This window comes from Labrus bergylta, chromosome 18, assembly GCF_963930695.1.
Source record: "Labrus bergylta chromosome 18, fLabBer1.1, whole genome shotgun sequence".
Lineage (NCBI taxonomy): Eukaryota > Metazoa > Chordata > Actinopteri > Labriformes > Labridae > Labrus > Labrus bergylta.
In genome coordinates this window covers 21,704,377-21,726,630 of record NC_089212.1, presented here as the reverse complement: position 1 = coordinate 21,726,630, position 22,254 = coordinate 21,704,377, and the positions used below count along the sequence as shown (strand labels likewise).

Here is a 22,254-nt window from a genome sequence, read left to right as displayed (position 1 = left end):
AGCGTAAGCCCCTTCAGTTGTATTTATTTTAAGTGTATAGAAAAAAAACGCAAACAATAAAATGAATGGCAACGATATATGATCAACTATTTCTGTTGTTTCAGAACCATGGACAGTGCTGTTAATTGCTTAGCCTAGTTAAAAATGTATGAAGGCTGTCCATAGTACACAGAGAGGAGGTGAGAGATAATGAGGTGCAAACAGCTGTCTGGAGCACCCCGAACACCTCCCCCCATTCACAGAGAAGGTGCATGAATTCTATTGAATATTAAATCTTTTTTTTTTTTTAATAATAAAAGTTAACCTTAAGCCATTTTTAATAGTTCAATAAGTCTGTGTTCACACTGCAGTCAAATGTACATCTGAATCCATGTTTTTTTTTTTGCTCCTATGTGAAACAGCTCAAGTCACAAAGAATCTGACCTTTTCAAATCAGACTTGGGCCACTTTCATAATGTGGATTACCAAAGGAGTCTGATGCATGTCAGGTTTAAAAAAGTAATGTTCACATCCAAACCAAAAAAATCTGAATTGAGCATTAATGCTTGCAGTGTGTGAACGCAGCATGAGTCACTTCATCCTGGCACTGCCATTACCAATTTGCTCTGGTATAATAAATCAGTGGGCCTGTAGGCTACAGCTGGTCACATCTAATCCCTAAAATGTGTTTGATTTAGCTCTAAAGTTACTTTGTATCCACTTTTTTTAACAGGCTGCTTATATAAAGGCTTCTTTCAGATTATACAGCTCTGGTGTTGCTGCTGTAGATGAAACAGGCCTGCAGAACTTAAACATCCTATTTAGCTCTACATCTTCACCAATTCTTCCTCTGAATACATAAAGGAGACAGTAAATTGGAGTACTTCTTATCAGGGCTGATAAATGAATACAAGGGCATTGTTCAGATAACTTTTGTTTGTGCTTTGTTCAACATTATAAATACACCAGCCATCTATTCAGGGGATGGAGAAGCTGTGCATTTAGGCCAGAGTTTCAACCTCACCTGAATAATGTTCCCAAAGCACAGCTGCACAAGTGATTTATCCAGGTGCTCCAAAACACACAGGGCCTCAGCTTCTATTTTTCCCCATGTACTCCTTTTCTTCTTTCTGCATCAACCCGCTTAAACTTTCAACCCTCTGATTTGGAGTACTAGCTCCTGCAGTGTCGCCGTGATAATCTGATATTCTGTGGAAATCATTCTCCATTTCTAGATCTGTCCAGATGATCAAATACATTGATGACACTTCGCTGACTGCAGACTAAGATATCATATTCTTAGTTTAGCATGAGTTATGCTTCCATTTGGGCAAGTTTTTATGATGTGCAACAGTTTTTTTTGTAATGTACACCATATAAAGTATCGTGTTATACTTCCAATACATTCCAGATATATAACCAGCAACCTACGAAGAGGCGATTATAGAGTCCGCTGGGGCCCCAAGGCAAAAATCAGTTTGGGGGCCTTCCAACCAGCATTCAGCAGGGAAATGAGAGAATGCTGTCAGATGGGGGCCCCTTGGGGAGGTTTCTTACAGTCACTGCAAAATTTGCACATTATGGGTCGCTGCTTTAGTTTAAATTTGATCAACCCTCTGGAGGCCCCCCTACTGGTTTGGGGCCCCAAGCAGCGCCTCTGAACCTACACAAAGTACATGATCGTGGCATTCTAACACGTCCTCTTAATTGCATTTATTCTCAAACCAAAGTACATTTCATCCAGTGTCCCTGAAGAGTAATCCTTCCTTATTGATATTTCAAGATTCTTATAGAAAAGTCTACGTTTAGAGGTGAAAGACTGAAATCTTAAGCAATAAATAAATTCTTATATTACATATCAGTAACTATTAATCAAAAGATGTCACTTGAAAAGGCCTAATGTAAACAAAAACAAATTATTGTTTATTAATTTCAGCCAATAAGGTGCTTCTTCAAACAAAGATGCTACCAAAACAAAAAGGTGTCACAGACGCAATTTGGAAAGTAAGAGCTTTATATATTGTTTCCACATTTATTGTATTAGAAAGTGTTACATACATGTCCGCCAACACCTGTCCACTGCATCCCAACACTGATTATATAAACTGAGGTGGAAAATAATAAGCATGTTCCTTAAGAATTTGGTACTAAGGAATTGAATTTCAGTCATATTTTCACACAACTGGAAAAGGCCTTGCCATACGCTACTGACCATTTCTAACAATCTGAAAATCTGTACATTAATCTTGGAGACCTACATTATTTACACGTGTGATCAAAAGTTTAACAGAACAGATTTGATCTGAATGCTTTCATAACAGAAATCTAAAAAACAGTTTACTCTGATTTTATGTGCACTGTTGAAGTTAATTCTTTTTTTTTTTAATCTTGATGCTAATGTTTGAAATTCATCAGTTTGGCAACTTAAAAAAACAAATAGCAAAACATCGTTATACTATTATTTTGGAAGAAAAGGAAAATACTGATACACAGTTTAAGAAAATACAAAGTAATTTGCTGTAGCTAAGTTAAAAAGGTGCTCACATAAACTAACTTCCAAGAAGGAGCTTGCTGTTGTTAGTCTCTGTTGGGAAGAGGTCCGGCAGAGTGGTGGTGCACACAGGTCTTTCCAGGACCACCACAGGTCTGAGGTACTGAAGCTGCTTAATGGCCAGGTCCCCACACCCAGCCAGAGCTTTGTCCAAGATGGACTTCAAGTTTTGGATCGATGTGAAGTCTCCAGTCAGCGTGTGGGGCTTCAGCAGTGGGGAATGAGCGCGTTTGCTGCCGTTGTGAGATATTCCCAGCTGTTTGTTCTCCTTCACAGAACAACCGCGTTTAAAAGCGTCCCGCCGTTTCGCCACCACCTCGTTGTTTTCTTTCGGGGTCGTCTCTTGTATGAACCTCAGGAAAGAGGACTCGAAGCCCATGGGTTTGTACGCTGTGATGTCAAAAGGGCGAGGAGAGGGGCCGCGAGGCAGAGGGTCTTTCAAGTTTAAAGGCTGTTCAGACAGTTCGTTTTTCCTTTTAAGTGGTTGGCGGACGGGGAGAGCGGGTGAAAGCGCCGCCCCGTTCAACCCTTTACCGGCGTCCTTGGTGCTCGATAGGTATTGGAAGCCCTCCTCAGCAGTCAAGGGCAGTGAGCACGGTGCTGAGAGGTCAACAGTTAGGGGACGAAGGAGAGGTTTGATTTGATCCAAGCTCAACCACTCGTCCTGTTTCTGACCTTTTGGTGTTGCTGTAGCGGAGTCTTCAGTCGGCCCGCCGGTGCTCGGTTCACCATAAAGCACCTCGTCTGCACCCACAAGGACGCCATTTCTCCCAACAGGTGGTAGCTCCTCGTCTTCCTCCTCTGGAAATCCAAGCGCATCGTGATTATCCTCTTCCTCAGGGTCTTTCTTAATGGAGTGGAAGCTCCTGGGTTCTGGCTGCTCCCCCGAGTTTTCAGGATCAGACTGATACTCCATTTTGTGCACCCCATTAGGGGCACACGATCCTGTCACTGACGGCCTGGCTGACTTCCTCTGAATCAGCTCTTCAAGCTGCTCGGCGTTTAAAACAAGCCTCTCTTCATTCCTCATGATGTCCCCTTGACGCATGCGGTGAACCCTCAGGTAGTGACGGTGTAGGCTTCCCATGTAGGTGACGACGGAGTCACAGTCCTGCACCATGCACGGGTAGGCCACGCGCAAACATCGGTCTTGGCACATTTGAAGTGCTTCTTCATGAGATCTGAAGGCGAAACAATTGAAAAAAACATTGTTCTTTTCTTTCTCTCTTGCTCGTGCTCTCGCCTCATTATCCTCCTCGCTTGTTTCCTTGAAGTCCGCAGACACATCGAGACCTGGACTTGAGGTCTCTGCCTGGGACTCCCCTTCCTTAGGACTCTGTTGAGTGACGATAAGCTTCTTTTGGCATCCAGTTATTGACTTTTTGTGAGTGCTCTGTAGACGTACCACCAGTGAATCATAGTACTCATAGTGACTGTAAAGTGTATGTTTTTTAAGTGCATTGTCGTGGCTGAACACGCTCGTACAGCCCTCATACTTGCACCGTATAAGCTCTGAAGGATGCGAGTGGCAATCTCGAGTGTGGCGCGCCAGGCTGCTTTTAAGGTGGTAGACGGCACTACAGTTGGCAAAGTGACATTTGAATTGGGGCTGAGGTTCATCCAAGTTTGGGAGAGACCTTTTTTTGGGGGGCTCTTTTTTGACTTCTGGACACTGAGGGGAATCAAAATCTTTCTCCAACAGAAGCTGAGAGCGATTGTAGCGATGGACCAACTGAAGATGGCGCACCAGGCCTCCCTGCGTGGAAAACGCAGCGTCACAGTTTTTTGCAACACAATGAAAAGGTTTGCTGAATTTATCCAATATATAGCAGAGGTTACTTTTGGCGACCAGTCGCCTTGTAGTTCTGACCTGCTGTTGAGTGCCATCCCCGTTTTCCCCCTTCGGCTGATCTTCTTCCTCTTTACTCTCCGCTTCATCCTCTCCTTCCTCCTCCTCCTCGGATGGAGATTGACTGTCATTGCTTCGTCCATTTTCACTCATCGTGGCTGAGTTTTTTGTCTCTTGTTTGGGTTGCATCTTTGGGATCTCTTTCTTTTTCTCTTTTAAACGAGCACTAGTCAAGGGCTGAGATGTTTGCTTTCCCTCTTTGCTTACAGCTGCGTTGCTTATTTTGTTCAAGAAAGTCTCACTCAGGTTATGTACCTGAACATAGTGGGCCTTCAAGACGTGCTTCTCTCTGTGACTCTTGGAACAAAAGTGGCAGACGTAAGGCTTAAAAGACGTCGTTTCCAAGGAGGTCAACCTCTTGGCCTCTTTGAGTGAACGACCGTGTATGGTCTGATAGTGACGCAGTAAGCTGTAACTCTGAGCAGTCTTAAAGCCACAATTGTTGACCTCACAGATATAAGGCTTAGCTGTGGCCAAAGATTCTGCGAGGCCTTCTTCGACAGCAGATGACGTTTCAGTTTTGACCTGTAACTTCTCTTCAAGCAGATTTGAAGCTCCTCTATGTAGCAGTACCACAGCAGGCTTAGCCATGATCGCCTGATGAAGAGCAATTTGTGCTGCGTCAGCGTCTGGGGTGGACTGAGGGGAATCACTTTGATCACTGTGAGAGGAAGCATTCAGATCCAGTTTACCAAGCCCGACGACTAAATCTTTCAGAGCATCATTTTTAGTTTGAGAGTTTGACGAGTTTGTTTCATTGTTTCTGTGATGAGTGGATGTTTTTCTTTCTTTGACGACCTCAGTATGTTGAGACGGGCCCGAGAGCTTATTTCTGTCCCTTTCCTCACTGTCTGGTTCCGTTTCAGTCTTAATCCCTTTGGATTTAGATCCCCGCTCTTTGTCGTGCTTGTGTTCTTTGTTCTCTAGTTTAAGGTGTTCTGGGTGGGCACATTTCAGATGTCTCTGGACATCTCTGGCTCTGGAGAAAGTCATGCCACACTTCTCAAAACCACACGTGAACTTGCTTCCGTCAAAACACACGGCTACCAAGGTCATTGTTGCTTTCTGTTCCTTGTCCTCAGATGTTTGTGAAGAGGAGGCACCACTTGCTGATGAAGAGTTTAGGACATCTCCGTTTACAATCTCTACTGTGTCATTTGACTTGTTGAGTTGGGTTGTCGCTTCAGCAGCCCTCTTTTGCTTCAGAAGTTTCCTCCTCGCTTTCCTCTGAGCCTCGAAGTCGTCCTCCGAGAAGGTGATGTTGTGCGTGGATAAATGTTTTAAGAACTCCTTTTTGGACAAATAGTATTTTTTACATTCAGGGCTAACACAAGTAAACGCAGCGTCTCTGAAGTGCTGTGCCTCGTGGTGATAGATCTGTCCCAGGTCCGAGTAAGTCACAAAGCAGCCGTTGAGCTCACACTGGTAGTTGAGGTGAAAGCCGTGAGTGTGTTTGTGCATGACGAGCTCATTGGAAGTGCTAAACTTGGCGCCACAACCCATAACCACACACGTGTAAGGCTGATCGCCGTAGTGAACTCTGCGATGTTTGCGGTGATGGAAAGCGGAGACAAAGTGGCGTCTACAAAAAACACACTTCTCCCTCTTGTCTCTCATCTGATGGAAATACTTCACGTTGTCGTCACCATTGTGGTCCGACTTTAAGTGGACGTACAAGTACTTGGAATGTTTAAAAACCCGAGTGCATCCGGTCCCTGGACACTGATACTCGTCCCGGTTCTGCAGATTGTAGTGTTGCTCGATGTATTCGAACGTGACATGCTCGTCGTCGTCGGCGCTCTTCTCCTTTACACTTTTAGCTTGTTCCACGATGTGGTGCAGCACGTCGGGATCGTGTGTGGATTTGTAGTACAGCATTACAGAGGGGTCAATGGTTATCTCACCCGGTTCAATATCATCTTCTTCTTCCATCGGTTTCTGTGCATCCTCTTTCTTTACATTGTCCTTGTTTGAGACAATTTGTTCTCCTCTCTGAATGTGTTGCTTCATGTGAGGAACAAGATCCTTTCTGCTCTTGAACTTTTCCAAGCACACAGGGCAGGGGTGGAAGCCGTCTGCTGCATGTCTTTTGGAGTGGTGAACAATTTGGGTGTCAGTGACCGACCGTTTACAAATCTGACAGCGGAACTTGAGTTTCTTCGTCTCTGATTCTCCTCCTTTTCTTTCTGGTGAATTAAAAGACTGCTTTCTCTCCTCATGATCATCCAGACTTCCATTAATCTTTTGTTGATATGATTCCACCTTCACAGCGACTCCCTGTGGCTCCTGTTGTTTAACTTGTTCAGGTTTGTCCACGGCCGCCGCCTCCTCCTCCTCCTCCCCGTCTGATTCTGGCGTCAACCCCAGAAGGGAAACGCAGTGATACTTCAGAGTTTTCCAGTCCCAGAACTCAGGGTCAAAAGGCCAGTAGGCTTTAAGTGCTAGCAGCAACTCGCAGCGCAGCGAGTTTGGAATAACTTCACTTTCCTCATCGTGCTTTTGGTCTGGGCGTTTATAAAGCTCCTCGAGGCATCCAAAGGCCTCCTGGCTGGGGCCGAGCAAGAACTCTGTGAGCCGGCAGGCACGCAACACTTCAAGGTCGTCCGAGAGAAGGCTGCACACCATCTTACAGATGGAGATTCTGGTTTCCGAGTCATCCTGCTTTGGAAGTTGAAGGGCTTTGACACACAGCTCTACTGAGGCAGGTACCCCAGTGTCCTCCGCCTGCAAAGAGAATGATATACGATTAGCATTAAACCTTGACTAATTCTTCAAATAAGAGTCTCAATACACTCAGAAACCATAAGGAAGTGTTTAATTGTGATAAAACATGCAAATTAATTGAAGAAATTAAAACCATGTGATTTAAAAATTCCCATCCTGGACTTCTGAACAACAACAACAAAACACGGACTATGACAAGATTTGATTTTGATCTTCAATGACATGTTGAACTTTTAAGAATACTTAGGATCTTGGTCAAGACACAAAAACAAATGGTTCATTTCTGACTTACACTTGTCCTTGTTCATAACAAACAGGATTGAAGTGTACAGGTTTTAACAACTAGATTATTTAAGAGCTGGTTAGGCACGCTGTTGAGTCCTGCAGATTTTCTGAAAAATTGTTTCGTCATTCAAGAACATTTAGATTTCTTGCACTTTGGAAAGTTTGGTCAGATGCCATTCAGTTTAGAAGTTCAATGGACAGATTTCCAACACAGCTGCTGTAAGAAGCTGTTTTGAGGAGAGACTTTTTTTTTAATATCACTTGATCAGTATTTCACATTAAGTGGCTAAAACTCTAAACTTGAGAGTGCAGTGATATAAAAGCTGAATTTCAAAGCACACCAGATGGTCTTCATAGTGTCTTCATTTTACAGCCATATGCTGCTCCATATGATACTTTACTTTTAACCTACTTTCTGTCAGTAGCACAAAAAAGGTAATGCTACATTTCTCTCATTTTAGGCACCGTTCAGATTATAGTGCGGAACTAAATGAGTATTCATAGATACGATTAGCAGATGAGGAATCAGCGCCTTAAGTACCAACGACAGCAGAAGATGCTTATATTTCTTGGACTTTTAATGACGTTAAACAAATAAAGTTTGACTAAACAGTATAGCATCTACTCTGAGGACAGGCCCGCTCAGGTTTCCAGTTTCCCTTTCTAAATGTCCTGTCTCCTTTATCATAAACTTAACATCAGAGTCGCACAACACAATGACTGTGTTCTTGTCTTCTCCCGTATCGTACCATAGTGGAGTTTTTATAACATGTTAATGGGCGGGTTTGTTTAATATTCCAGACACACCAGATGTGACTGAGAAGCAGGACTAACTGAAAGTAAGAGAGAGTTTAGTTTCTGAGTTTTCTTTCTTGCGTACCTGGAACTGACTGGTTCAAGTGAGGCCTTTTAGAATCATAGCACCAACCCAATTCCATCTTTATTCCTTATTAATAAATGTAACATGTGTTAACGTACTTAAAAAAAAAACTCCTATAGCTGTTACACTCACCTCAGTCTGAATGACGCGGACCAGGTAAAGCAAATGTGAGACGGTTTTGGCAATGGCACCTAGCTGAAGGCATCGTTCCAGAAGAGACATCAGCGATTGGTCGATCCTCCTCTGAAGTTTACTCCACAACAGAATCAAGTCCCTTTGGATGAAGAATAAGAGCAATCAAGTCTTTGTTGTACTTTTCCTTTTATCAGAGAGACACTCTGCTTGACTGACTGGGATAACCACGACGATGACAAACTAATCAAGACAAGCCAACATGAGATAACGCACAACTCATACAGTCCAATCAGAGATTACTCACCAGGAGCAGTAAAGGCTCTGCTGCTGTAGCTGCTGTGTCAGGAAAGTTGTGCACAAGATGAAGGCCGTGTTCTCCTCCCCCTCCGTCTCAAGACTGCATGTGATCTCCAGCACATCCTTACAGTCAAGTCTGGATATCTGTTCAGGGTGGGAATACAAAACTGAGTGCCACGAGAACAGCACGACAGACGATATACCCTTAAATATAATACTTTAAGTGCAGTTTCTTTGTTTGTGTCATTAGAAAAGTCAGTGTTTTCACAATCATGGCAATACATTAGAACATATTGTAAAGCTGCAGGTTTATGAATCTGTTCTGAGAGCGTAAAAAAGTAGACATAAAATGTTACAGCAATAAAACACATAGGAAAGGTGTTGGAGGGAAGATGGCTGAATAAATATCTGCAGGGTAATAACATACAAATCTAATTTCACACTTCATTGTGAATCACTCACTGTCCTTATGATCAGATGATCCAGGAGTGGAACGACATTACAGATAGTATAACTTCTCCATACCGAAATCTAAAAACACGCCGCCTTTTCAACTTGACTCCTCAATGAAACAAAACACTAAATCCCTGAAGAATCACCAGGTGAGCGCTCAACGTCAGTAAGTGTGAGTCTAACGTCAGCGTTTCTCTACACATAATCAGAGTGCTGCTTTACCTCCATGATGGCTTCTTCATTGGGCAGCAGGTGACACAGCAGGGAGACGTAAGTTTGACGAAAGGTTGCCTGGTTGGAGATGACGCTGCATTCAGTGCAAGCTTTAGCCAACACCACTGCTTTGGCAACTTCGCCCATCTTCTCCAGGTGCTTCACCCGCATCTCCATGAAGCCCTCGCCCTCCAAGCTGATGTAGGCATCAACTATTGAGAGAAATATATTTTTAAAAACAACTATCACGAGAGCAATGTGAGGATAAATCATGTCCACATGAAACTTGATCAAACCTTCTTCTGTGTTGGTGGGCTGGCCGGTGAGGAGGGAGGTAAGGACAGGGTTGCTCCACGCTCCTCCTTCTCCGGTGATCTGCAGTAAAGCTTGGAGGTCTGTGCTGCCATACTGTAGCAAGGTATCATGGGCAATCTGCAAGTAACACAAAAAATGTCTCACTTAATCGAAAAACAAATTAATCGATATTTCTCTTACACAGAGTCAGCGGAAGAGCATCTCTCATACTGTCATGTGGAATATTTAGTTGGACCCATCTTTGTTTAGAGCAGATGAAGGGTTTAGCTTGGCCTCATTTCAGTCTTTGAACTGCTCATGTCTGGGAATGAAACTTCATCACTGCTCAGCTAAAGCTGCCAACTTTTAAAAATTACTTTCCTTTGTTGTCAATAGTGCTGACAAAGATTTGAACATTTTCTTAATAATAACATCAAACAGAATTATTTATGTGAAGAATCCAGACAAATATAACACAGTTACAGTTTAAGAGTGAGCTGGACACAATCTTAAAGCAAAGAGAACAACAGTAATAAGACGTAATGTCAGAGAGATGACGCGTTCCTCTGACACTTCATGGTGCATCAGCTGTCTTCAGATGGATATTTAACTAACAGTATACAGTAGCGTACAGTAAACTCTTCAGTTAATATAAGGCAATTATATTACCATAAATCCAGAATATAAATTACACCGGTACATAAGACGCAGTCTGTTTTTGAAGGTCTCTCAAAGAGAAAAAAAAGTTTAAACTAACGTTCTCCGTGACGATTTCTATCGTGTTCAGCGGAGTCCACAACGTGCAGTTTCTGTGCAGCTCTATCGCTCTTTTAGTTCCATCTGTTTTCACTTTGTGGAGTTTGCACCCCTCAGTACAATAGTCGAGCTCTCAGCCTGCAGTGAAAGTTGTGAAGCACAGATGCCTAGCTTGCGAGCTCCCTGCCCGACTCCGCTGGTCACTCTTTAACTTTAATATAATCAAAAGAGCGCCCGACAAGGTTTATATACGGAACAATATATCATTGTTTTCTGTAAATGAATGATTATGACCTCGTGATGAAGAAAAGATGTGAAAAGGTCTGGTCTGTGTCGCTATCTCTCCCAGCACAGTGTGCAAACAGGCTGCGTTACACAATGAATGGGGATGCATTTTCAATTGCTTCTAGGCATGTGGAGTGTGTGATGGTGGCGGCTGTTCCCGCGGTATTGACAGCTATTGGTAGCACCAGTGTATAAGACGCAGCCAATTTTAAGATGAAACAAAAGGCACTTTCTGAACCATGAGACCCAAATACTCTTCACATCAATACTAAGCTGTTTTCACACATTGATGAGAAAGACACTTCATGCCTTTACTTACATTTACTTTCATTTCAAGTACACAACTTGACACCAAGGTGAGGCTACAGCACAGACTGTGAACACCAGTTGGTGAGCTTTAAGAAGGGCGTCGGGAGCAGTTTCTCATGTTTTTGTGCCGAGGTGACCTTGCTATGTTGAGCCCCTCACAGCTTATCTTTTTATTGTTTATGGAGAATAATCAGAAAGTGGAATTCTTAGAGAAATTACACACATTATCAGACATGTATATCTATATCCCACAGGCTTTAATACCATGTATGATAACTCTGAGTATTATCTATCGGTAATCCTTAACCTTGTCTCTAATATGAGACACAACAGCCTCCTATCGACTGGTTTGAGATAACATTCACCAAGGACAAAAACAATCCTGATTCTAAATCATTGTTTCTCACATACGAAAATGGCATTTGATGGTTTTGTAACTGTTGACACTTTTCCTCCAGGATTTTAAAATCTGTAACCGGTCAGCAAACAATGTATTGAATGGAGCTCTACCTGAACAGACTGGTGGAACTGAACCCAGGCTTCATATGGGATTTCATTCTCAGGCACTGACAGCAGCAGTTCAAAACAGCTCCTGAAAGAAAAGGGAAACAACATCACCATGGGCTCTTCAAGTTATTATGCTTATAAATCATCTAGAAAACTGAGTCTCTACAAGTGTGAACTTTGGGTGTATTCATCTCTTCTAAAACAGACTTTAAGTTTTGTCATGTTGTCTGATGGTGAAAGTCATTTTAAGATCTGCATTACTGTTCAGGATGCTTCTTCAAACATTGTGAAAGAAGGCAGAATAAGCAGACACCTCACATATTTCACATTCTACTGGATCTAATATAAGGTCTCAATTAAAAGCTCTTCATGAAAGACTTTTTATTCAGCTTAAAAATAAACTGGAACAACCCCCATCCTTCACGTGGGCTCTCTGACCGACCTAATTTACCTCACATCAGCAGATTCCTTCAGACGGCCTGTCATTTGCAGCCTGAACCCTCTAATACATCTTAAAGCACACTGTGAAACTCATCTAATCCAAAGTAACAACCAATCTCTGTCAGTCAGTGTGAGCCTGTGTCCTTCATGTGGGTTCACTATATGATGAGTCACTGTTGATTTAGAACTCTTACTATTGATAAAATGTAAGTTACAGCTTTGAGAAGAGACTGCTTCTTTGTCATATATTACTCCGATGTGTTAGACCTCATGGAACAAATTGCCTCAGGGGCAGAAAAAACACAGACCTGACTGAGGTTATAACCCCACCGATTGAATTTGAGTTCTTACATTTTTGGGTCCTTTCATCCCCTCAAAGTGAAGTTATGTTTGTAATACTGTATTCACAATATCTGGTGAACAACTGTGACTGATTGATGATGATGATTGGAGGTCTAAATGATTCAATAAATGTTACTCAAAGTCATAATATAAAACTCTCTCTTCAGTGCAAATGACAAAAAAATGTGATTCAGTTAGGGATCAGAGCATCTTGAGTAGAAATGTATTCCAGTTTAAAGTATTAGAATATTTTATCACCCATTAGGTGAGGTGTTATTCCTAAAATAGAGCCCTGACAGATCAAGAAAATAGAAAGATATAATCAAAAGTAAATGACGATTTGTAGGATCTTTCAATGTGAAAAGAATAGGGGGCGGAAGGGATTTGGGTTTGGAACCGGAGGGTCGCCAGTTCCAAGTCCTGGCGTGGACCTAGACTAGAAATTGGTAGTTGTAGAGGTGCCAGTTGACTTCCTGAGCACTGCACAGTGCCATTGAGCACGGCTCTGAACACCCAACAGCTCAGAAGCACTCGCTGTGGGGAGCACATTAGGGCTATAGGATCCTGTTTGAGCATGTGTGTGTATTTCTGCCTGCATGTGTGTGTAGCATGTTCAACAACAGAGTGTTAAAAGGTGGGATTAATTAATCTAAAATATATATTACATCATAAAAGAGAATTTCCTCACCAAACCAAAAGCATTGTGTATTCTCTAAGTTAGGTTTTTGATCAAACTCAAGCCTGCAGAACATCCACTAAGCACGACCTGCTACACAGTCAGGAAAACTACAAATATGTCAAAACCTCTGGAACCTTGTGAACATCCATGACAGTCATTTTTTAAACAAATAATGAGACATGAATTCTCAATTAAGTCGGATATTTATGGGAGATAATTTGGGAGAAACTTGTCATTTAAAAACAAAAAGCCTGAATATTTTAGAGATTGTGCAGCCATACTTTTAACACCACTAATTCATCTAGTTATGTAAATGGAGGATGCATGAGAACCCAACCTTTCCACCTTCAATCCAAATACAAATGAAACACAACACAAAAGGTTAAGGGTGCAAACAAAATACATTAACAAAACTCAAACTAGTGTGGCGAAGAAAAGACTATGCTGCTGTTCCTTCTGACAGATTCTCCTCTTTGAGTCGAAGGATGTGGAGAATGTGTTGTCATGTAATAGATGTTGGTGTCTTAGTACTTACAACGCTAGTCTCTTCAAAACTAGGGCCACTCTGTCGGACTCCGCTGTGAGGTGGGATCGGGCAGCAGCAAAACAGTTAATGGACAGACAGTAGACCTCGAGTAGAGGAAGACCATGCTCCATGGAGTTCCTGCTCCCAGCATAGTGCATCAGTGCCTATAAACACAAACACACAGACATTCAAACAATCACTAAAGGCAAAAGTTATCGAGCAACAGTACTTAGAAAACAGCAAACAGAGGGGGGGGGGGGGGGGGGGGGGTTTCCACATGGGGGTGATCCTAGTCTGTACCTGATTGATCCCAGCTGACACTGTGTCAGGTGTGAGGTTCTCCTGATTGAGTCTGAGGGGACTTGACAGAACAGCATATGACAACTCTGAACCCCCAAAAGTTTGAGCAAGGGGACAGGAGTAGTGTCACATCCTTTCTATTTATCAAACTTCAACTAATAACATTTGACAGCAAAGTAGACACTTTCAATAATATCTAATAATGTAATGAATCAAGAGCTTCTTTAGTACATTTGCTTTACAACAAAATGCAACCATGTTTTTTTTTTCCCCCCATAATTATAACAAAATAAAAATGTGGAGATGCAGAAAAAAGTTCTGATCTGATTCCTTATTTTTTTAAAAGAGGTCTCAGCTGGGTTTTTAGGTAAATGTTGTCTTTACTGTGTGTGTGTGTGTGTGTGTGTGTGTGTGTGTGTGTGTGTGTGTGTGTGTGGGTGGGGGGGGTGCAGTAGTGCATCACCTGTATGAGAGATACACATGACAATCACCACCACTATCATCCTCCCAGGAGTCCCATTTGCCAGACAGCAGAAACCTCGCTGGTGTTGATGCTCGTGTCTACAGAGGCACCAAATGAACTCCCCTCAGTCTAAATAAACAGCATCCTCTCAAAGGGAGCCAGAACACAGTCTCATAAACCACCAGAGACCTCTTTCAAATGTGCTAATTACATCCAGAGTGCTTCCGACTTACAACATAAAAATAGATGCAACACAATGCTTACACGGTTGTTTCAAAATCAAGCAGAATCTAAATTTACTCAAGATTAGAAATTTGACAAAAAAGCTTACTTTTTAATTCACCAGTGCACCTAAAGTAAACATCCTATCCTTCAGCAGCACACTCCACTGTCAGTGTGGTAGGCATTTGATTAATCTGTATTTATGCAAATATATTTGCTTGTTGTAGTTTCACTTGGAGCTGTGATTATAAACCATGCACTCCTGACTTAAGATGTTATAATAAAGTAATAAATGGTTCAGATAAGGGGTTGTAGATTGTAGATTGTAGATTGTGGAAACTAAAGTTCCTATCCCCATTTTTCCCTCATAATTTAGCATAAAGGTATGTTACTGATGACAGAGAAATGACACCACAGCAGAAACACTGTCATATGTTGAACAGAGGTGAGAATACTTAAACTCAGACCTAAATAACAAAACAAATAAAAAAATAAACAGGTGCAGAACAGACTGAAAACCACCAAACTGCCATTTTGCAGACACTGTACGCCCCAACAGAGGAGCTAATTTGGATATACTAACAACGATGCAGCCCCGCCCAACACACATGCAATAATGCATATTCTGCAGAATACAACAATGTGCATGCTAATATCTTAATGATTCCTGTTTGGCCATCTAGGCTTTGTAATAAAACGAAGCCACTCGTTTTTATTTCAACGCTGCAGCCTGCAACAAATCACTTCACCACCACTGTAACGATGCATTGACATTAAGCTGTATAATGGCTGTATTGCTTTTTTGCATTGAATTAGGCAATTAGGAGCAAAAACACTCACGGTGCAATTGCACACGAACCACAAACTTGGTCAGGTAGCTAACGGGCCAGGCAGCCGTGAAAGCTTCGCTAGCTTTTCGGGCTGCGAGTAAAAAAACAATCCCCCTTTCAGTGAGCTAATGCTAACGCTAGGCTATTATTAGCTCCGATTGTTGCATGTACACATTACCTGACAGAAGTTGTCGCAGTAGTCCGTGGAGGATGCCGTGGATATTTCTTGTTGCCTAAGCACGTCTTCGAAGGCCCTCAGGGTGGCCAGTAAGGTTTCCATCGCAACCAGGGTATCCTCGGCCGTGTCCAGGGCCCGGTCGCTCCATTCGTGCTCCGGTTCGACATTATTCTCCGCCATCTTCCCTCTCCGCCACGGCGCGTATGCAGTGCAGTCTGACGCCGCCTTCAAGTGCCGTCGGAATATTGATGTTCGCCAGTTTAACTTTCTCTTTAAACAGCAGAGCAGACCGTAAGAGGGGGCTGGACTGGGACGCCTAGAGAATAGATTTTGTTTTAATAATAACTGGTAGGTTTTTGTGTCAAGTTGTACCACCAGATCACAATTAAAAACATTATTACTGGTTGATTTTTAAATGGTAAATGGATTTTTTTTTGTAAATAATAACTGGTAGGTTTTTGTGTCAAGGTGTACCACCAGATCACAATTAAAAACATTATTACTGGTTAATTTTTAAATGGTAAATTGAATTTTTTTATAATAACTGGTAGGTTTTTTATGTCAAGTTGTACCTGATTTTTTTGATTGAGATCGCAATTAAAAACATGATTACTGGTTAATTTTTAAATGGTAAATGGATTTTTTTTTTAATAATAACTGGTAGGTTTTTGTGTCAAGTTGTACCTGATTTTTTTTTATTTAGATCACAATTAAAAACATTATTACTGGTTAATTTTTAAATGTTAAATGGATTTTTTTTTTTAAATAATAACTGGTAGGTTTTGTGTCAAGTTGTACCACCAGATCACAATTAAAAACATTATTACTGGTTAATTTTTAAATGGTAAATTGAATTTTTTTTTATAATAACTGGTAGGTTTTTGTGTCAAGTTGTACCTGATTTATTTTTTATTTAGATCACAATTAAAAACATGATTACTGGTTAATTTTTAAATGATAAATGGATTTTTTTTTTTTTTTTAATAACCGGTAGGTTTTTGTGTTTAGTTGTACCACCAGATCACAATTAAAAACATTATTACTGGTTAATTTTTAAATGGTAAATTTTTTTTTTTAAATAATGACTGGTAGGTTTTTTATGTCAAGTTGTACCTGATTTTTTTTTTATTTAGATCACAATTAAAAACATGATTACTGGTTGATTTTTAAATGGTAAATGGAAAATGTAGCTTGTATAGCGCTGATCTAGTCTTCTATGCTCCTTACATCTGGATCAAACTCCCAGAAAACTGCAGGTCTGCTGAAACTCTCAGCTCTTTTAAATCCAGGTTGAAGACACACCTGTTCACAGCTGCCTTTCATTAAACAGCTTTAATAAGATTTTAAATTTTAACTTTGCACTGTAACTTTTAACTTTTTTATATTTTTACTTTATTTATTTCAATTAATTTCATTTGAATTATTCTTATTTGAACATATGTTCAGATTTAATAATTCCAGGGATTTTCTGTTCTATTTTAATGTTTCTTTTCGTTCCTCTGTCATGATGCTTTTGATGTCTTGTGTGAAGCACTTTGAATTGTCTTGTTGTTGAAGTGTGCTATATAAATAAACTTGCCTTGCCTTCTGACTACTCAAAGCGCTTCTACCCTACAGGTCCCAACTATCCACTCACACACTGATCGCAAGGGCTGCTATGAAAAGACTACATCAGTATTAACTAATCCAATTCATACACATTCATACGCCCACCACCGAAGCAGCTGGAGCAATTTGGGGTTAAGTGTCTTGCCCAAGGACACATCTGACATGTGGCTGCAGGAGCCGGGGATCGAACCCCCAACCTTCCGGAAACTATACCACTGAACCACAGCCGCACATCTGAATCCTGTGAATTTATCAAACCTAAATACGATACAGTTTGGTATAAAACATGTTAAAATTCTGAACACTTTGATAAACAAGCAATAGCCTACATCAAAAAAGGGAGAAAATGACAATTAAGCCTATATGAATATATAACAATAACAATATCTAAAAACAATACAAATAAATTAATACATTTACTATGTTTTTGAGGTAGTGGTGATGCAATCTTGTTGCTGAATTATAACAACAAAAACTTTTACCACATATGATGAAACCTTTTAACAAAACTACGTAACACAGCATGCAGCAGTAATCGTTAAATCTCCATTATCTTGTTATCATGATCGTGGGGAGCCAAAATCATGAAGGAAATTGAAACTCGATTAATTTCCCAGCCTTAGAGAAATGATTCTTTATCTCTAAGAAAGATTATTTTAACTACTGATCAAAACAAATCGAGTTGACAATAACAATTACGAGCAGAAAGTAAAGTAAGACTCTCTATAGCTTTAAAAAGTGACCTGATTCTTCCACTTAACAGGGAATATAAAGAAAATAACAGTTCATTGAGGCAAGGTATGCAATTATTTTAAACAACACGATCAAACAGTTCAATCGTTGATCCCCCTTTAAGATTTATTGGTAGTCAGGGCAGCAAAAAGTATGAGCATATGCAACTGACTTTTGTGTTTTGTAGTTCCTGGTTGACCCATATGGAGGTATTACTTTCATTATGATGAGGCAGATATCATCATCATCATTTACAACAACAACAACAACAACAACAACAACAACATGTATTGTACCAGAGATTTTATCTTTATTTGTGAAAAATATTTTACATTGACAGTACCCAACATTTTACAGACTCGAATAACTCCTATAAATAAGAGACTTAAGAATAAAGGGGTAAAGGAAGAAAAATTAAATATAAATGAAAATAATAACAGGACTCTGACAAAGTGTTCAATAAAGTTAGAATCATTTATTTAAAATGCATAACACACTGGTGATGATTTAGCAAATCGACAGAATTGTATATTTATATATCTCTGTATATGTTTGCCTTTATTTTTGTTACATTGTATTTGGCGCCCTCTTCTGGTTAGACAGGGAAGTGTTTGATTTATTTCCTGACCCGGATGTGCTCGAAGTAAATTCATCCCGTAGCCACACGTGTTAAAGGTAAGCAAAGCAACACAATTTCACTCTGGTGTGTTTTTAGGAGTTAATCTGCTTTATCGCGATGTTTCCTGAGATTAAGGAAACATCGTGAAACCTTATTGGGAGTCATTCAAGATTAGATATTAATTTAAACTTCGAGGTCTGCAGAAATCCGGACTTTCTGTCTTCTAGTCACCGTGCAGTAAAGTAACAAGAGGAGTCAGCTGGTTGGATTTGTACTTGCGTTCTGACAGGTTTCTAATTTGATCTCTACCTACCTGTAGGATCCACCATGGGAAAGTCCAAACAAATAGGAAACCACAAGAGTGACAAGAAAAAGAACATCGCAAAGACATGGAAGACCAAGCGTCGGACCAAAGACCTGGACCAGATCCACTCAGACATGAAGCCTGATACAGCCTCCAAGCTGCTGCACCAGGAGGTGGACTACGACGTGACTGGATGTGCACAACATTACTGCTTACACTGCGCGTAAGTCTCACTTTGTGTCTGTCTAATGGACTCAATGCCATGTTTTTATTCTAACAATACATTGTGATTAATGACTCTGCACTAAACTGGTTTACTTTAATTTAACATTTAAAAAAACACACACATAAACATGTAATAAAAACTAAATCAATACTCACAGCACACTAAAAGAAATAAAGAAGACAGACCAAAACAAACCTAAATCATAACACAGTAATGAAGCGTTAAAACAGGGGTGTCCAAAGTGCGGCCCGAGGGCCATTCGCGGGCCCTTGAGGGGATTTTTTGCGGCCCGTGACTTCAATTGAAGAATTCATGAGAGCAACCCATCCGGGTACTTTTTGCCCAAACGATGCCGGCCCCGCCCCTCTCTGGGTGAAATCAGTCCATCTGAATGAATGGCGGTTAATAGACAAGTTGGGGTCATTACCGATTTAAAGTCTAAGTATGAGCCTAAATCTGATGACCAGTGATGTAAACATTTAAAATATGACATTTCTGAACAGAGATCGGCATCACAACGGTCTAAAATTAACCATGTACGTGAGTGTCTGTTCAGTCTCTCTCCGTCAAACTGCTAAAACGAGTCATAAGGAGTCATATACTGACTTTAAACACCTGGTGAGTAATTATTAACCGTGTTACCCGAGAGGGATCTTTATTTTTAAATAATGCATTAGTGAATAAATGTGTGAAGAATCTGTTAAGTCTTCTCTTCTGTCACGGAGCGATCGCTGCCTTAAAGCCAGCAGGACCATGACAGCGGTCCCACAATTTACCACTTTAATCCTCTCTAGTTTCAGTCCAAACACACACAGCTCTTCTTTTACCTTCCCTTGTCCTTTGTAAATGAAACCCCGATACTAAATTGTGTTTTTAAAATAGTTTGAAGTACAAAAAGCTTCGCAATCGCGTTTAATCTCACGGCTACCAGTGTTTTCTAATCTACCGGCGATACATCCTCAGGGCTTGTTTTCACCCAAACGGGGGCGTGGTCACTCTGACGAGCCGGAAGTGACGTCCGACTGCTCTTATGAATCAGAAGATTTTGGCTCGAGGCCTCGATTAAGATCGGCAAATTATCTTATTTTTCTTTTTCATGTTAACAAGGGCTGAACAATATTCCTAAAATAGAAAATGTTCAGTGACATGTATGTTGTTGTTTTTTTTTTTTTTTTTAATCTACAGATTTTACTTTTTTTCAAGAAGAAAGAAAAACGTACGCACAGTTTTTGCAAACAAGCGGACTGTTGTTTAACCATTTAATGACCTGAGCTAAATGCAGAAAGCTTTTCCAAAAAACATAAACCACATTACAGGTTTGATTCTGAGAAAAAAACAAATAAAGTAGAACGAAGAAATCAAAATATTTGATTTATCTTTTATTAAAGGGTTTCTTTAGCGAGCCTTTTGATTCTGATCTACAAAGCTTTACTATTTTTTCAACTATATTTTAAAAAACAAAACCTGTGGCCCGCGAGCGATTCTAACACGACAGTTTTGGAACACAAGAAAAAAAGTTTGGACACCAGTGCATTGGAAGGAGTTCTTGCCTACAAAGAGGAGTCTTAAAGAAATTGTTTTCGACAGCTCAGTAATACGGCACATCCGATAGATTGGACTCTAATGTGAGAGGTTTAGGGCTAGGACAGCAAAGAAGCGATCACCTTTGATGCAGATGGAAGAGAGGATCCATTAATGGCAGAGATGGACGGATTAGGGTGGATGAGAAATGAATGAGGAACAAGAAGAGAGGAAATGAAAGTCAGGTTGAAGTCGTGCTGTGTCTTTATTTAGTCTAGTTTTAGTTGACACCTGAATTAAATGAAAATGAATAGTTTGAGATCTCTAGAGAACCAGATATGTCTGATTGTTTTCTACCTTTTTAACCTCACTTTAATCATCACTTGTCACTTTATCTTGTCATTCTCTGCACATACTGTCTCAATTCCCTGCATAGTTAACTTCATCATTCATTTTGTACTTGTATATACCCCCTATTTTTATTTTTATTTATCTTATCTAATCTGTTCTGTTTAATGTGTATTTTGTATTTTGAGTTTACTTGTCTGTGCTGCTGCAACGCCAGAATTTCCCCTCTGGGGATCAATAAAGTATTATCCTAACCTGAAGAGAACAGGACTGTGCAAACTTGTTGACAATATAATAAAAAGTCACATACTGCTAAGTGTGTAACTAGAAACAGGACTTAAAGAATATTATAGAGACCCTGGAGGTATTTTATTTTGGAGATATCTCATCTCTTCTGAAACGCTCCATATTTGCTTTAATGTGACTGGTCGTCTTATTTTTGTACTTCTGATATCTGCAGTGCTCGAGATCTCTTCTTCAAACGAGCCCTCGATATCACAGACACTGCAGAATAAAAGCTTGAGCAGACAACTCTGAGATGGGGAAAAAAAAAAAAACACCCCTCAAGAACACGCTTGATTTTTAAAAGTAATCTGAGAAATCATTCAGTACTGTGCGCTGTGAAGAAACCTTCTTTTGCCACTTCTGCTATGATGTTTTTTTTCTACCTTTCAATGAAGTCTATATTAAAAAATGTCTTTGCAGTTATCGTTTTTAAGTGTCACATCATGTCTTGCAGGAGATACTTTGTGGACATGAGATCCTTAAAGGAGCATTTCAAAACTAAGCAGCACAAAAAAAGGTAAGGCACCATATCCGTCTGCATAATCCATGTTGTCCACTTATCTCTCCTGACTCCAACTCGAAAGATGAATCTGTCTGCTGGAGCAGCACTGTGACATAGTTTGGCTCTTAAGCTCCCCCTCCTTCTTCCACCACGCAGGCTGAAACAGCTCAGAGAGGAGCCGTACACCCAGGCAGAGGCAGAGAGAGCGGCAGGGATGGGCTCCTACATCGCTCCTAAAGCAGTCGAGGTGAAGACGCAGACTGTTGAAGAGGACATGGACTGAGAGCAGCACGCTTGAACCCAATGGACCGATACATTCAGTACAAGAAGCTTTCAGAAAACGGATGAAGCTTCTGTTGTTCTGTCACATGTTAAATGCATTGTTCAATTCTGTGACACCCTTGAAGCCTGTCTGATAGACTTCTATCCCCAGAATCAGATCAAACCTGACCTTACACCGGGTAATGTAAAGCAACATGTACCTATGTAAATACTGAGTATGTGTGGAACTGTGTGGAATCCTAATAAACCTAAAGAGAGAGTGGATTTTA

At 40.6% G+C, this 22,254-nt stretch overlaps 2 protein-coding genes across 2 annotated transcripts; one reads left to right on the top strand and one right to left on the bottom strand.

Moving 5' to 3' along the window:
* Window positions 1–1,975: 1,975 nt before the first annotated feature.
* On the bottom strand, window positions 1,976–15,775 carry rlf (RLF zinc finger). The gene is made up of 8 exons (XM_065966418.1): window positions 15,559–15,775; window positions 13,575–13,729; window positions 11,581–11,662; window positions 9,723–9,858; window positions 9,436–9,638; window positions 8,768–8,904; window positions 8,461–8,602; window positions 1,976–7,163 (listed from the first exon to the last, which is right to left on the bottom strand). The coding sequence occupies exons 1-8, from the start codon at window positions 15,736–15,738 to the stop codon at window positions 2,529–2,531; spliced, it is 5,670 nt and encodes a 1,889-aa protein (XP_065822490.1). The 5' UTR covers window positions 15,739–15,775; the 3' UTR covers window positions 1,976–2,528.
* Window positions 15,776–18,481: 2,706 nt separating this feature from the next.
* On the top strand, window positions 18,482–22,254 carry znf593 (zinc finger protein 593). Its single transcript, XM_020642709.3, has 4 exons — window positions 18,482–18,573; window positions 18,837–19,044; window positions 21,656–21,718; window positions 21,860–22,254. Exons 2-4 carry the CDS (start codon window positions 18,845–18,847, stop codon window positions 21,984–21,986), a joined length of 390 nt encoding a protein of 129 aa, XP_020498365.1. The 5' UTR covers window positions 18,482–18,573; window positions 18,837–18,844; the 3' UTR covers window positions 21,987–22,254.